Source organism: Accipiter gentilis, chromosome 7 (genome assembly GCF_929443795.1).
Source record: "Accipiter gentilis chromosome 7, bAccGen1.1, whole genome shotgun sequence".
Classification (NCBI taxonomy): Eukaryota; Metazoa; Chordata; class Aves; order Accipitriformes; family Accipitridae; genus Astur; species Astur gentilis.
The window spans coordinates 16,214,915-16,229,626 of NC_064886.1; the positions used below are offsets into that span (position 1 = coordinate 16,214,915).

At 40.4% G+C, this 14,712-nt stretch overlaps 1 protein-coding gene across 6 annotated transcripts in view; it reads left to right on the forward strand.

The window, feature by feature from the left end:
• Window positions 1–917: 917 nt before the first annotated feature.
• HECTD4 (HECT domain E3 ubiquitin protein ligase 4) overlaps window positions 918–14,712 on the forward strand; it is a 76,876-nt gene continuing 63,081 nt past the window's right edge. For all 6 annotated transcript variants that reach the window (XM_049806387.1, XM_049806390.1, XM_049806388.1 and 3 more), the window contains exons 1-2: window positions 918–1,363; window positions 13,298–13,815. In XM_049806387.1, coding sequence (XP_049662344.1) covers window positions 1,193–1,363; window positions 13,298–13,815 — 689 coding nt within the window. In that variant the 5' untranslated portion in view covers window positions 918–1,192. The remainder of the gene's footprint in view (window positions 1,364–13,297; window positions 13,816–14,712) is intronic.

Below are 14,712 nucleotides of genomic sequence, written 5' to 3' on the forward strand. Positions count from 1 at the left end.
ACAAGCACGTACTTTGCTGAACAGTCAGGTACAGCTGCCTGTGACACTGTGCCTCTCTGAGCAGGCTCGGGTGGAGGTCTGAGGCAACTGAGTGTGAAATTAGACTGATGGGAAATGGAGAAGGTTACACAATGCTGCCCAAAAGAGAGACACTGAGAGAGAGAAGGGTCAATTTTTCTTTGGATCTCCTTTTTCCCACACATACTGTAGCGCCGTGAACATTTGGCTTCGCACCCTCTGGCATCCTCATTAGATAGATAGATCTGGAAGTATGGATCTGAAGGGACATACCTGCTTGCTCACGAGTCCTTCAGGGAAAAGGCTCCCTGAGAGGTGACAGGATTCCTTCGAGGAGGTGACGGCGGGGCAGACAAGGGAGGGGAAGGGAGAAAGGGAGGTCATTCTGGAAGGAGAGGAGGGCAGACAAAAAAAGGGTGACCAGAGGTGCCAGCAGCGGAGAAACTACCCTGGGGGGGACGCGAGGCACCAAGAGGGATCAGTCCTTAAGGGAAAAGTGTAGTTTCAGGGGAGCCCTGAGTAGCCAAGGTGAGGCTGTATGAGGGAAACTCCGAGGGGAACGGCCTCACCCTCGGGGCAGGGAGCTGAGGGAGCAGCTGTGGGGCGAAGGGCTGAGGACGAGGGCCTTTGGGTGAAGGGAGGTGAGGCGCTGAGGGGAGCGGCCCGGGCGGGGGAGCAGGGGAGAGGCGCTGAGGGGAGCGCCCCTCGGGGCGGGGGCGCCGCGCGGCGGGAGCCGCCCTTGGGGGCGGGGCGTCGGGGGGCGTCGCCCGAGCGCCTGGGGCGGCACCGAGGGGCGCTGGGGGGCCGGGCCCGGCGGGGGAGGGGCGCGGCGGGGGGCGGGGCCCCGCGGGGCTGGGAGGGGGGAGGGTGTATTGTTCCTCGCGCGGTGCATGCCGGGCCCGCCTCAGCCCCCAACATGGCGTCGCGCTGTCACCTGTGTGTGTGAGGAGGGAGCGGGACGTGGTGGCTGCGGGCGGGCACGGCGGCTCCCGGAGGTCCCCGCTCCGCTGGCGCCGCAGTGGCAACGCGCCGCTCCTCGCTGCTCCCCACCGCCCTCCGGCTGTCCGGCACCCAGGCCGCTGGGGACCCCCCTGCCCCCGCCCTGCCCCCGCCATGGGGGGGTAACGGGACCCGCCTCGCCTCAGCCCTGCGGAGCCCCCCCGCCGTCCGCGCCATGGGGTCCCCGGCGGGCGCCTCGGCGGCGGCGGCCACCGACTCGGCCCAGTGGCTGTCGGTGAAGGAGGAGACCATCTTCCTGCACGACGGGCTGATCCGGGTCACCGACCTGGCCGAGCTGCCCAGCGAGATCATTGGGGTGGCCGAGCCCGGCGACACCGAGCTGGAGGTGAGGCGGGCCCGCGGCCCCCCGAGCTGAGGGGCGGGAGTAGAGGCTTGGGGGCGGTGAGGAGGGTGCCCACGGGGGAGGGGGGGCAGTGGCAGCCGGGGTCTGAGGCGAGGAGGAGGATGGTGTTGTGGGGGGGGCCGCAGGGAGAATGACTAGGGAAGGAGTGGGGGGCGGGGTGGAGAATGGTGGATGCGGATGCAGGGTGAAGGATTTGGGGTATGGAGCCAGCTGGTATTGAGGCAGTCTACTTGTTTTAAGTCAATCTGATTTATTTCAAATAACGGTGAAAGTGGAGCTGGGCAGGAGGGTGGTGAGGCGCTAATGAAGATGGAGGGTGAAGTATTGGTGCCACTTCCTTGTTTTGAAGCAGTAGAGTTAGGAAATCTGAACCACGCTCGTGTATTTCAAGGTGGCCTTTGGCTCATCTATTTTTATTCATGGTTTTGTATCTTTTTGCTGTTACTTTTAGATGGCTTGTAATTAATCAGCCTTACAATAAGATGCTTAATGTACTGGGGTGTCTGGGTGTTTTATTTAGGCTGTTGACAGTGATCATTATTGAAGAGCCAGGAGGGCAGCTGAGATTTTCATTCCAGCTTTTTACCTTCTCAAAACGCCTGGTGGTTTTGGCTGCAGGCGGATGGTACAGCTGTTTTATCTTATGAGGAGACGGTGAAGGACTGAATGTCACGGATTGTAGGTTGCATCTATTTTGTAGACTGCATTTTTTTTTTTTTCTTCCCCTGTATGCCTCCCTTCTCTTCTTTCACCCCGCCCTCTTCTCCAGCAATGTGGCTTGCAATGACACAGGGTCTTTGTCAGAGGAGCTGAGTGGTGTGAGCTGAGAGGGGATGGTTCAGCAAGAGCTTTATCTGTGTGCTATGTTAGGTCACAAGCATTTAGGCCGCAAAACCCTTTAGTGAGGCTTTGGCTGCTAACTGGGGTGTTGCTAAGAAGAACTCGTGAGCCAAGCTTGCAATTTTGACAACATCATTGTTCGCCTTGTGACGTGAAATCTTTATGGTGTTTATGAAAACTTCCCACAGCCTTATCTAAGGAAAGATATTTTTTGCTGAGTGTGTGTTTTCTTTTCTGTGTGATGTGACACTGGGGATTGGGATGGGAACATTAGCTGCTCCCATGAAATGGATGTTGGCAAATATCACATGAACAGGAAAAGAGAGACTTTTAAGGTGGATGACTTATTTCTGTGTGTATAAACATGGAATGATTCTCCCTTGTGATCAAAGTCTACTCTGGCATTCAATGCAGCTTGTATTCAAGAAAATATTTCTATTCCATTACGTAGTTCTTGAAGCAGCATCTGGTCTAATAACCATGTTAGAAAAATAGATGTTCCCACAGCATTATTTGTGTTATATTATAACAAAGGAGATATCCTTTAAAAAAAAACAACCTCAAACCAAACCTTATTTTTAAGCCGGACCAGAAGTATGTTCCAGCATGAAACTTGACATACAGCTTCACTTGACAAACACTTTAGCTCTGGAGAGTTTTTTGTTAGTGCTAGGAACGTCTATGAAACTGTAATTGTTTGGGGGAGGTGGGGATGGAATTAGTGTTACTGTGTCTTGTCCTGTATGACACTTTTATAATGAGTGTTTCAGCAATCCAGTGCCACTGATTCACATAATGTTTCCTGTTCCAGAGATATTTTTTTTCTGTTGTGCATGTTTGCAGTGTGAAACTTTAAAATAAATAAATAAGACTTTTTGCTATGGTACTTATTTTGACCTATAGTCTTAAGTCACAGAATATTACAGCATTTTATTTCCTTCCACTGAAAGAATTGATGACCACAAGTGACTTATTTTTCAGATCTTGTTTGTAAAATGGTTTATAGTTTTTGGTATTGAGGGGGGACAGTTAAAAAAAAAAAAGTGAAATTTCAAGTGGTATAAATGTACATTATTTAGTTCATAACTTTTCTCTGCCTTTTTTTTAAAAAATGTTGGTTTTTTTAAATAAAGGGCTACCTTGATAAACTGGAATGGCTTTGAGGAGCCATTTTGTAGAAGTAGGTGCATGCATCTTATTGAAGTGTGGCCATACAATCGACTAATACACAGAATAGCTCATTTGCACTGTTTCTACTCCTACTTGCAATGTAATAAATATATTTGAAAGTGGTCCAAATAGAAATCTCTTGGGATATGTTATTGGACAAGGGTAGGAGATGCTGCAGCTGCTGCTTTGATTAGTAAACTTCCTTAATACACTTCTTATGCTTCATCAATGGTGGTCAGAACCCTGACTGAATTTCTGATATGATGTGCTTAATTAAAAAATAATGTAGTATACTTAAATGGTTATTTTTTGCGGGGTGGAAGTATCATTCTGGTCTATTTTGCTTAGATATCCCTTTAAAGAGCTTATGAGTGAATAATGTCAATGTATTTGGATGTGTTTCCTTTGTCCTTCTGTTCAAAGGTGTTGTCTATTTATAAAAAGAAAAGCAGGGGAAAAAATGCTATGGTACTGGTATTATGCCAAGAAAGGCCTATGAAAATTTATTATTTTGTTGTTTTGACTCCCATACAACTTTTACTTATTTTTTATATATTTATATCTGTGTGTATATGTTTGTTTGGGTATTTTTATTTTTTTTTCCCCCTTAATGGGAGGTTATGAAAGTGTTAACGTTCTCCTTCACGTGAAGGTAACTTGTTCTAGGAGTATCTTTAGATTTAAAGAGTGTGTGGGGTTTTGTTTTGTGTTTATTTTTATGTGATGTAAATAATGTATGACAACTTCTTAGACTGTTTATCAGCATATTTACAAAGAATATGTATTACCAAAAAGAAAGGGGGCACTTTTTTTATTTGATAGAATTTTGTAATGATGTGCATACAAAAGCTGTTCCTCGTATGGGTTTCCCAATAAAATCTTCTAGTCAAGAGACCTGGATTAGTTAGCAATTATACAAGCTTTTGCACCCTTATTTTTAAAGCCTTTCATACAGAGAAATGACTTTCAAAGTGCAAAGTCTTCTGCTTCTTGGAGACAACCTTATGTGACTAACAACTGAAGCCGTTGCCATGACATTTTGTCCGGTCTTTGCCCTGGATGTCAATGTCTGCACAGGAGGGACAGCTTCATGGAAGATGAGCTGTTCTTTAATGTGCCACTGTCATGGTTTAACCCCAGCCAGCAACTAAGCATCACGCAGCACTTCCAGAATCCTCCCAGTCGAATGTCTTTCACAAAGACAACAACCCCTGGGAGCCGGGCAAAAGTTACGTCTGAAGGTGGAAGTCTCTTAAACCATGTAGTTTTAATCTGTCAGTATGCCAGAGTCAACATGCTGAGATTTACGAGAGTGCCAGCAATATAAATTGATGTGTTAACCCTTGGTAACTTAATAAGAAGGACACTACTGAACAGTGGTTGTTCACATAGACTACGATGTAGCCATCTGATGGCAAAAAAGCATCCACTTCTATCTAGGCAGTTTGGTTAGGTTGACAAACGTTACCATTGTAATCTTTCCATTTGAGGAGGCCTTCTTTCTGATCTTCAAATTTGTGGCCAGTATTTTCATTAGTTCTAAATTTGCAGTATCAGCAATTTTTCAGCTAACTAGTGATAGGCTCAGTCATTTTGTCCCACAAGGAAATAAGTGGGAAGACAGACAAATCTTCAATATATAGTCACAGTATCAAGTAGAACAACCTTATGTGTGACTCCACTTAAGTCATAAGCACTCTGTTTTACATAACAGCCTGACTGAGATAATAGTCATTTGGATATCTGTTCTTGCTGCTCTCCTGCATAGCCTAGAAAAGTTCTAAATACCTGTTTGGTTTTGGATTTGTTTTTCTTTAATGTATTTTTAAAATGAAGCTACAAGTATAGCTCCTACCTCAGTAGCTGTCTGGATCGTGTATATATCTGTCCTTATCTGATGTTTTGACTCTTGTCAAGCTCTGTTATTGTAGGTCAGAGTATGAGATGCCACTGGGCAGCTGTTGCTCTGCACTGCAGATATGTATTTTTAATCAAATGTAAGTGTAAAAAAAATAAAAATAATTTAAAAACCCCATGTCGTGTCCTTTCCTTTTCCCTCCAGTATGGTCTAGGCTAGCCCTCTAGGAAGAAGTTGAACAACTGAAGTCCAGTGCTTATTTAACAGCATGTGCCAGTCCTGTGACTAACTTGTGTTTTCTGTCAAAATTATTTAGACTTGAAGGTATCTTCTAAACTTGAAGCTTTCACCCATTTTACTCACAGACTAGAAGAAATGTTTTGTCACTTTTCCCTGATTGCTGAAGGAGAGAGTAGTTCTCTGTAATTATCTAGGTCAGTGCTTCCCAAATCTTTCTGGTTGTGACCTTACTTTCATCTACAAGCTTCACCTCTGTCAAGATAGAAATCCCTAATGCCAGCATAAACAATTAATTGACTTTTTATTAAGAGGATGACCCCTCTTGAGGTTACGACCTCTAGCTTGGGACCTGCTGATCCAAGCATGTATGTCAGGCTTGTAAACTTGCCTAGTCCTGCGTTTTGCATCCACTTCCACTTCAAATACTACAGTATTCCTCTTTGAGAGTGTATATAGCTTTCAGAGTAACACCAGATAAACCTAGTCCTTGAAGTTAATTCTGCACAGGAAGATAACCCTACAAATGTGAGCATTGGCTGTTACTTTTGCACAGGAGTTGATGGCATTCTTTCAGGCATCAGCATAAGTCTCTCATTTACCTTTTGAGAGGATGCCAAAATCTTGATCGCTTTCCTTTTAAGCTCACTTTCATTAGATAATTGTGTAAACCACCAATATTGTGTGATTTAATCTTCAGCAGAGTTGCTGCTGTTATCAGTTGTCATAAAATGACCTGTTTGAATTTATTAAACTTCTGTAATACGGACTACTATGCTTCTTGGCTTTTTATTTTTAAAGTCATGGTTTAGTTTTCCTTGTAGCCAAATATTAGAAAACTTCTAAAGGACGATTTTGCAAATATATTTCCCAAATATAGTTCTTATTACCAATTGCAGCTGATCAGTTCAGTGATCTGCGCTCTCAGATATTTAAATGGCAAAGATTTTTCTTTACCTTTCACAGACACTTTCATCTACTACTTAAGAGCCAAAGAAATATTTCAATAAACAAATAACGAAACAACTCTTTCTCTTGTAGCATTTGTGTGTGTGTGTGTTTACAGCTTGCCTGTACTCTGTAATTCCTCTTAGAGATCAAGGTTATTTGGTAAATTTGTACGGTTACAAAGAAAATTGTTTGGTACAATATTGTGTATGCAGTAAAAGATACAGGTTTCTTAGTGCTTATTTCTGAGCAAGTAATCAGGTTTCTAATGCTTTCACAAGGGAAAATAGTTTATGCTTTTAGCTGAGTTGTTAAAAAGCTGTGCTGCTATATACAGGATTATGAATCAGTAGAGGCTTTGAACAAGGTGATACGGTTAAAATTTCTTGGAGCAGAAAAAAACAGAACAATCTTGAAACTTGTAGTTTTCAACTGTAACACTAAAAGCATAGCATAAAGTATGCAGCAGCTGCTAAGAATCTATAAAATTTCAATACCTAAAACATTAGGATGAAAATGTTTGCACATATTTATATATTTTACAAACACACAGGCGTATCAAACAGAAAGCCTTAGAGAGGGTTTAGAAAAATGTTTTAAAAGAAATGAAGGCAATGTTTGCACTAAGGTAGCTTCCTACTGTGTGTCTTCAGAAATTGCCCTAAGCAGAAATGCCATTACCCAGCAGAGCAACACAAAGTGGAAGACTAGGAGTATGTACACAGTGTTTGTTTATGGGAGCAGTTTAAATTTTGATGTGTATTTCAATTTTCAGGGTACCTTTAAAACTGGTATTTCTCTTATAGAATAATTTATAAATCTTGTAATTCAGTCTTTTTTTTACATATTTTTGTTTGTATTTCTAGAGACAAAAGGACCAAGTAAACAAGTGGTGCTCCCTATATGTTAACTCTGTGGTATAAGAAGAGTGACCTTATAGCTGTAACGTGGTGTTGAAAGTAACGTAGTTAATTTTTTTCATGTTGCTGTTAAAGATACCTTATGACTTTGGGGTTGTTTCTGGTTTTCTGTATGGTTTGTTCCTCCTGTGAGATGGGGATAATACTTGTTTAATACTCAGGGGGTTGTTACGGATCTAATTGATATTGGTAAATGTACCACCATCTTCAAAAAGTTGTTATCTTTATATGTGAAGTTCAGCGAATTTAATTATGTAGAGAAAGAATGAAAAGCTATTTTGGAGATTTAAAGGCTTTCACTTGAAATATGTAACTTTAGGAAAAAATACACCTTTGAACAGCTTCATTGCTCATCAATTCCCTATGTAGCAGAATTAAAAATGATCAATGAAATCAGCATATTCAGCCTGAGATTGCTGTTTAAGCTAGTACACTGGGAGAGCTGTTGCAAAAAGTCCTCGTTCACGTCTATCATTGGCCATGCATTTTCTTCTTTTTTTTCCATTCTACTTCTTTCCATTCTACCTGCTGTTCTATACCAGGGAGCTGGTCTAAACCAAAAATCTAGCTTAAAAAACAAACAAACAAAAAAAAAAACCCACAAAACAAACCCAAAAACCAACCAAAAAAAAATATCCCACAGGCACTACTGCCGACACCAGGGAGAAGATGAGGGGGCAGGAATTTTAGCCAGAGGAGAAGGCTACCTTTTAGTGGCAGCTCATTTTGAAATTTACTTGATGTGGTCATAAAACCTCAGGCTAAAACTCTTCATGCAGATTAGTGTGTCTTAATTGTATTACATCTGGTATTTACTATCAGTAGAAAAACACTTTACCCTACAATAGTGAATGCCAGTGACTACTTTCTGGAGCAGTATTGGCAAAAATATTGTTTAATGGGAAGAAGTATCTGGTTAAGGTCATGTAGTAGTATGAAACGACAAAAATTGGGTACAGCAGGAAAGATGACATCCTCCCCGTAGCTGATGATCTAAAATTAGATACTTTTCATGCCTCTCAATGTTGAAGATGATGTCAGTGACCAATTAGAGTGATTGAACTTTGGATCAACCATTTTCTAATTAAAATTTATTAAAAGTATTAAATTTATCAATTTATTAAAATTGATTTAAAACATTAAACAAGGAAATAGTATTTAAGAACAAGATACTGCAAAATTAAAATAGTGACAAACTTTTTACTAATACAGTTTTTGATTATATGTTAAGCGTGAGGCTTTAAAAATCAAAACTTTTCAAAGGTAGTATTTGCTATCTAGAAGTAGACAAAGTTGGAATATAGGTAATGATCATAGTCACAGTGTATCGACTGTAATTTCAAAGTGAGTGAAGAGTAGGTTTCTCATTTGCAAAAAGTATCGATGTGATGTTTACACTACTTACAAAATGAGATATAGAAAAAGCTCTTCTTAAAAAGTAATGTTGTTTTATTTCTGTCCCTAATTCTAGTCTTTGTTACACTAGAATTTATACTAGAATTACTTGCATTACATTAGAATTACAGTTTTTGCATATTTTTCTTGTTCATTAGAAGTTATTCTTTAGAAACTTACATTTCTATTTTTTTAATTAATATTATTGATTGTTCCTAAGGAAAATGTTAATATGTGTTATCTAAAAGCAGAAAATGGACTATTTTAACACTACCAATGTATGTTAGGTAGATAGACTTTACATTTAATCTCAATTCTCTTTACATTTGTCTTTATAAAATGGCTGTTATTTTAACTGCTACTGAGCATCTTGAGTTTTTCATGTCCTTGTTTTCATACTATATTAATCTGCATTATTTTTGTAGCTGGGCTAGTTATCTTTTCCTAATTCTGAATATAATCTGTACATTCAGATTTTGTTTAGTATTCTTCATTTAAGCATATATTTGTGGTTTTAGCTTGATGGTGTTACTGTTAAGCTGCTATTTCTGTTAGAGGTTGTCTTTTGAGATAAGGTAGGTACTTGAGTAACTTGTTCTGTGGCAAAGCAATGTGATTGTTACATCCTTTTCATCCTCTTAGATTCTGTTTAAGCCTTGTTAGACAAAAACGATTAGTGCTGTGAAATGATCAATTATTTACTGGTTCAAGTGACTGCTTGTGATGTGCTAGCTTTTAGTGGTCTGCTTCTGAGATCTCCCCAAGTGTTGTATAGGTAAATATCAAGGCAAGGTGCCCAAATACCACTAACAAAAGGATGCTAGAAATCAGTTCTAAATCGGAGCTCAAACTCAAGTGTAAATACTGAGGCATCAAGGAGGCAAGGGGAAAGGGAATTTTTCCTCTTGCTGAATGAGGAATAGTTGTTTGTTCAATGAAGTATTGGAGGGGACAGCTTGAGTAACAGCCATTTTTCCCATGCAGGGAAATGAATCTGTGCTTATTTTAACAAAGAGAATGGTCAGTTCTTCTAGGTAGGAAGAGAATAAATTAATTTGGGGGAGAAGGATTAAATTTTGCTGGGGGATTTAAAAAGGGAGATTTGGCAGAGTACACCAGCTTTTATAGCCTGAAGAAACCCTCTTTAGTGGGTGCAGCCTGGGGTAAAAGGTGTTCAGAATGGGAGCCTCTGACAGCCATGTGCCAGGGAGGTTTGCAGTAAATCAGCTCCATAAAGGATGGGGAAGACTTTTCTGATTCAATCTTAGTACAGGTCATTTTAGCACATGTTTTCTATTTCCTTTCTTCACCTGTGTCTTTTATAAACACTGCTAGTTGTATTGTTTGTTTTAGAATTTGTGAATAAATGTGGTGGGTATTTTTCTTGCATTTTATTTTAGCTTGCTTTGACTTCAGATAGCTTTAAGATAACAAGCTTTGCCTGAAGATACGAGAAAACTGTAGTCAGTGTGCAGAGGAAGACTTGCCAGGGGCAGTGATTCCTTTGTGAAGTCTTTAGACTATCCAAAGGGAAGCAGTATATATAGCATGGACCAAGTGAAGGTCTGTCATCAGCGTTGGGTTACAAAGAGGTGTGTTTTGCTAACCAGTGAGAACCAGAATGCTTCCCTGGTGAGCGGCCAGATCTTAGGAGCGTGTCTGAACCCTGAAAGCTCCCAAGTTGTTTGTCACAGCCAGTCACTGTGAAAATTTGGTATTGAAGCTCCTTTTTGGAGGTAGCTCCGAGTACTTGCCTCTAGTCAGTAAAATGCCTCATGAGGAAAACACACTTCAACAAAATTTTCTGAAGACTCCTGTATGGTAGATGACCGTACACCTTTATCCTAATAGCCTGTTACTTTCTGGAAGTGCAGATGCCTACTTAGACTTCAGATGAAGTTGAATGGTTAAGTTTTTTCACTGGTTCCATAAACTGTGTATGAAAACTAGATGATATAAATTGCTTGTAAATCTGTAAGTCCCATTTTGGAACTGTTTTCTAAATCTATTGAATCTAGCGTACTTCATACATTGTTAGCCCAAATTAGTGCACATTTCCTTTATGGAAGACCAAAGCAAAACACTCTTAACAGTTCCAGACAGACCATGTTATGCTTATAGAGCAAATTATAAACTGTGACATCAGTGAGAAAATACAACTTCAGTGGGGAAAGGCTTTTCATCAGCATATCTGCAAATATTTGACACTGACGTCTTGATTTATACAAGACAGATTCAGAGATGTAGAGCAATATCAAAGACAAAAAAATCTATCATCCTGCTAAACTGTGGGACCTGAGGAACAAGAGCGTGTAACACAGTGCGACTAGTTTTTGTAAGTGTACCTTCAGTTGGACCTTAATGAGTGACAATTTGCAAGGTTAAATTGTATACAAAATGTGGACATTCTGCAACAATTTGGTTACAGTTTTGTTGATGAGAAGCCACCAAACATAAGGTTGGTAACTTGGAGGAAACTGAAAAACCATTCATCAGTTGCAGTTGGAACTCAGTCTTTGGTTGCATTTGCAATTTGGCTAAAGCAATTCTCGTGTGTTTGTATATTTGAATATTTAAACCTTCTGCTTGTTATTACATACTGAGTACAGATTTGGTTCAAAGTCCACATGAGGTTGTACGAAGTTTGTGAATTAACACAGTATACTTATAATTTAGGTGGGTGCAACTTTTTGTAAATGCTATCTGGCATGGATTGCAGGGTTCCATTATGTTTATGGGAAGGGAAGAAGACTAAGCTGCTCTCCCCATGGAAGTATAATCTACAAGGGAAAGCCCACTAAGCATACCACAACTTGTCTTTTGTGGTGTCTTTGTTATTAGCACAGTCAAAGACCATAGACCTATTTTCTTCAGCATTCAGCTCTCCAGATTAAAACATTGATTCTCATTTTCTTCCATTTCTGCAGCTTATTATGGCTTAGTTGAGGATCCATCATGTATTTAGTTTAGTTCAAGAACGTCAAAAGCAAACTGTTTTAGAACGTGATTGCATCTGTAACAGGAAACAATTAAACTTATTTTTGAGACAATAGAACACAAATTAACATAAGGTAGTTACTTTAAATGTATAATATGTGGTTTAGCGATTAATATTCTTAATCTCTTTGAAGAAATTAATTAAAAGAGGTTCATCAGTTTTAAGAAGCTCAATACTAACATCTCTTCAAGTGTAATTATGTGAATTACTTTAAAGTGAACTTTTCATGACTTTAGTAAGTGTTCTACTGACAAGCTGTTTCATTGACTTTAGTTGGGGTGTTTGTAGAAATGGCAGATGTGATTTGTCCTGAAGGGTTCTATCAAGCTGTTCAAAATTCTACAATTAGACATAAACATCTATTTCATATTCTGTATGACTACTGCCTACAATTAAAAAAACAAACAAACAACCCTGTATGAAATTACCCATTGTATCTCTTAATCTCTCCCGTTCCCTTTCTCTTTTTTGTTTGTTTGTTTAATTAAATGAGGGAAGGACAGCTTTACAGCATAAAGAGGGGTGTGTGTGGGTGGACGAGATGAGGCAGTGTGGCATGCAAGCAGAAGCCCTTTGGACACTGGATCCAAAGTATCAGAAAATATTTGGCTTGTTGCTTTCCTTGAGGTTGCCATAGCTTAAGTGACTTTGCTGACCTCAACTGTTGTTGTATGCTGTAGGGAGAAAAGTTGTCTGTAAACTACTTGAAATTCTGAGTTCTTTCAAGTATTGGGCTGGGTACTAACCCATAAATATGTTTCTTTCCATCGTGGTTTACTTGATTTTTGTTGTTCCAGCTTTGTCTCCAATTTTACTTAGAAGTGCCAAAAAGCCCTCTTTCTTCTGTCTGAAATGATGATGACGAGACTTTTAGGTTTTTAAACTGTGGCAGCAACTGGAAATATTTTGAGAAAGGTGTAGCTAAGTGCAATATATGACAAAACTGAGGAGGGAAAAAGGGGAGGGAGAGCATATAACAAAACTCATGGTTCATTTTAGATAGCTGGTTTGCTTGTTTGAAAAGCTCTAAAACTCGAACATATATATTCTTACAAAATATTGTTGACCTATTGGTTTCCATAGAAGGGCTCTAAGCTCAGCCCCAGGGACCTTCTACCTTCTCAGTCCTTTTGAAGTTCTTTGCAAAATTACCTTGATTACAGAAAAAAAAATGCTCCAGGGGAGGCGAGTCTTTATTTTCAAAGATACTATCTTGTATGTGTTTTTCTTTACAATCTACATTACTGTTGTTTTAGCATCATGACTGAAAGTTTAAAAATCTCTGTCAGCAACCCCCAAGGCCAGGCTTCAGAGTCAATGCTGACCCAACAATAACAGACTCCATACCACTTGCATGCTCTTTGCCTTCCAGTGTAACTTTATTCTTGCCCAGAAATTAAAAAAAAAAAAGAAAAATTATCCCAAAATCTGTTGCAGAGGACAGCTGATCTAGAAATCATACTACAGGCATATGTTCCTCCCCGCCCCCCCCCCCCCCCCCCCCCCTTAAGAAAAACCTATATAAATACCATCTTTTTCCCTCTTTTCAGATACTAACATTTGAGACCAAGAATCCGACGGAGCTGGCTGAGCGCTTACGATCTGTGTGCGGAAACCAGAGCAATGCTTATGCTCGACTGCTGGAGTACCGACTAAATGCTTTGCGTGGACTCTGGAATGCCCAGCGCCAGCTAGCCTTGGAGGAGCAGCATGACCGGGAGAGCTCGGGGGATGAAGAAGCCCTGGCCTTGCTCAAGCGTCAAGGCTTATTACAGCAGCCTGAACAAGCACCGTTTACTTCACGAATGGGGCTTCTATTGGTCTTTCCCCTCATTCAGTCTCAAAGTAGAACAGACCCTTCTCTCTGTAACATAACTGCTGAGGTGCTATTGAATTGCCTTCGAGACTGCCAGCCTTTGAGTTTGACTAAGGAACCAGCTGACTGTCTTAATGGAATAGAGTCTTTGCTGTGCTCCTGGCTGGAAGACACTTCTGCTTCAGGCCAACAGATTCCATATAAGCAAAAAGAAAATGCTGCTGCTGCCCTAGTTGCCTTGGCTTGTGCAAGGTGAGGAAGCTGTACTGAAATGACATGTTGTGGTTGATATTGGTAGTAAGTGTTTATATTTAAACATAAGAATCAAAAATGATGTGACCACGCTGTTGATAACTAATTTTTGGTTTACACTTGTCTTTTTCATTCTAATATTTAAATATTGGTTTGGAAAGGGTGAAACTGATAAACTAAGCATATGTAAAAACAGAAGGATCTAGGTTAGAAATGCCTCTTGTGCATAATGCTGCTTCTATTGCAGTGATCTGTTCTAGGAATGGTTCCAAATGTTTTCATCATGGAGGAAAGTTGTCTCGCTTTTCCCTTTGTACTGCCCCTTTAGTCCTGTAGCTTATGTACCTTCATTTGGCTGTAGAAGGTATTACTGCCAAGTTTCAGAGCAATTCATTTTAGATTTTAGTGTTGCCTGTGAAACATCTGGAAGCATTTTTCATTTCGTTGCCAGTGAAGAGTTCAACCAGTGTGGGTTGAACTAACCTGTGCCCTGCATGGATTTAGCACAGAATCAGGTGATTGAGGACAAAGTGGCCATAATTGCTTTTAATAAAAACTTACTCTTTTTAGGGGATGGGGCTTGGGGAGAGGAGTATACAAAACTTAGCTTCTGTGCCATGTGAACGTGGGTCTGAAATCACTAGTAGCCTTTTGAAAATCTTGGCTTTAATGTTTCTCAGATTGCAGCCTTGTCTGACAAGTTTAACTGATTTAAGATGTTGAAATTCTCAGGAGATGTCATGATTTGCGTTAGAAAAAGGTTTATTCAATTGAAAAACAATTTCTAGTGTACTTGTTTTAATGAAGTCAATGAGAAATCTACTATATGTGGCAAACTCTTCTGCACTGACAACTGCCTTATCTAAAAGGCAGTGTACCTGAACATAGCTCAGATAG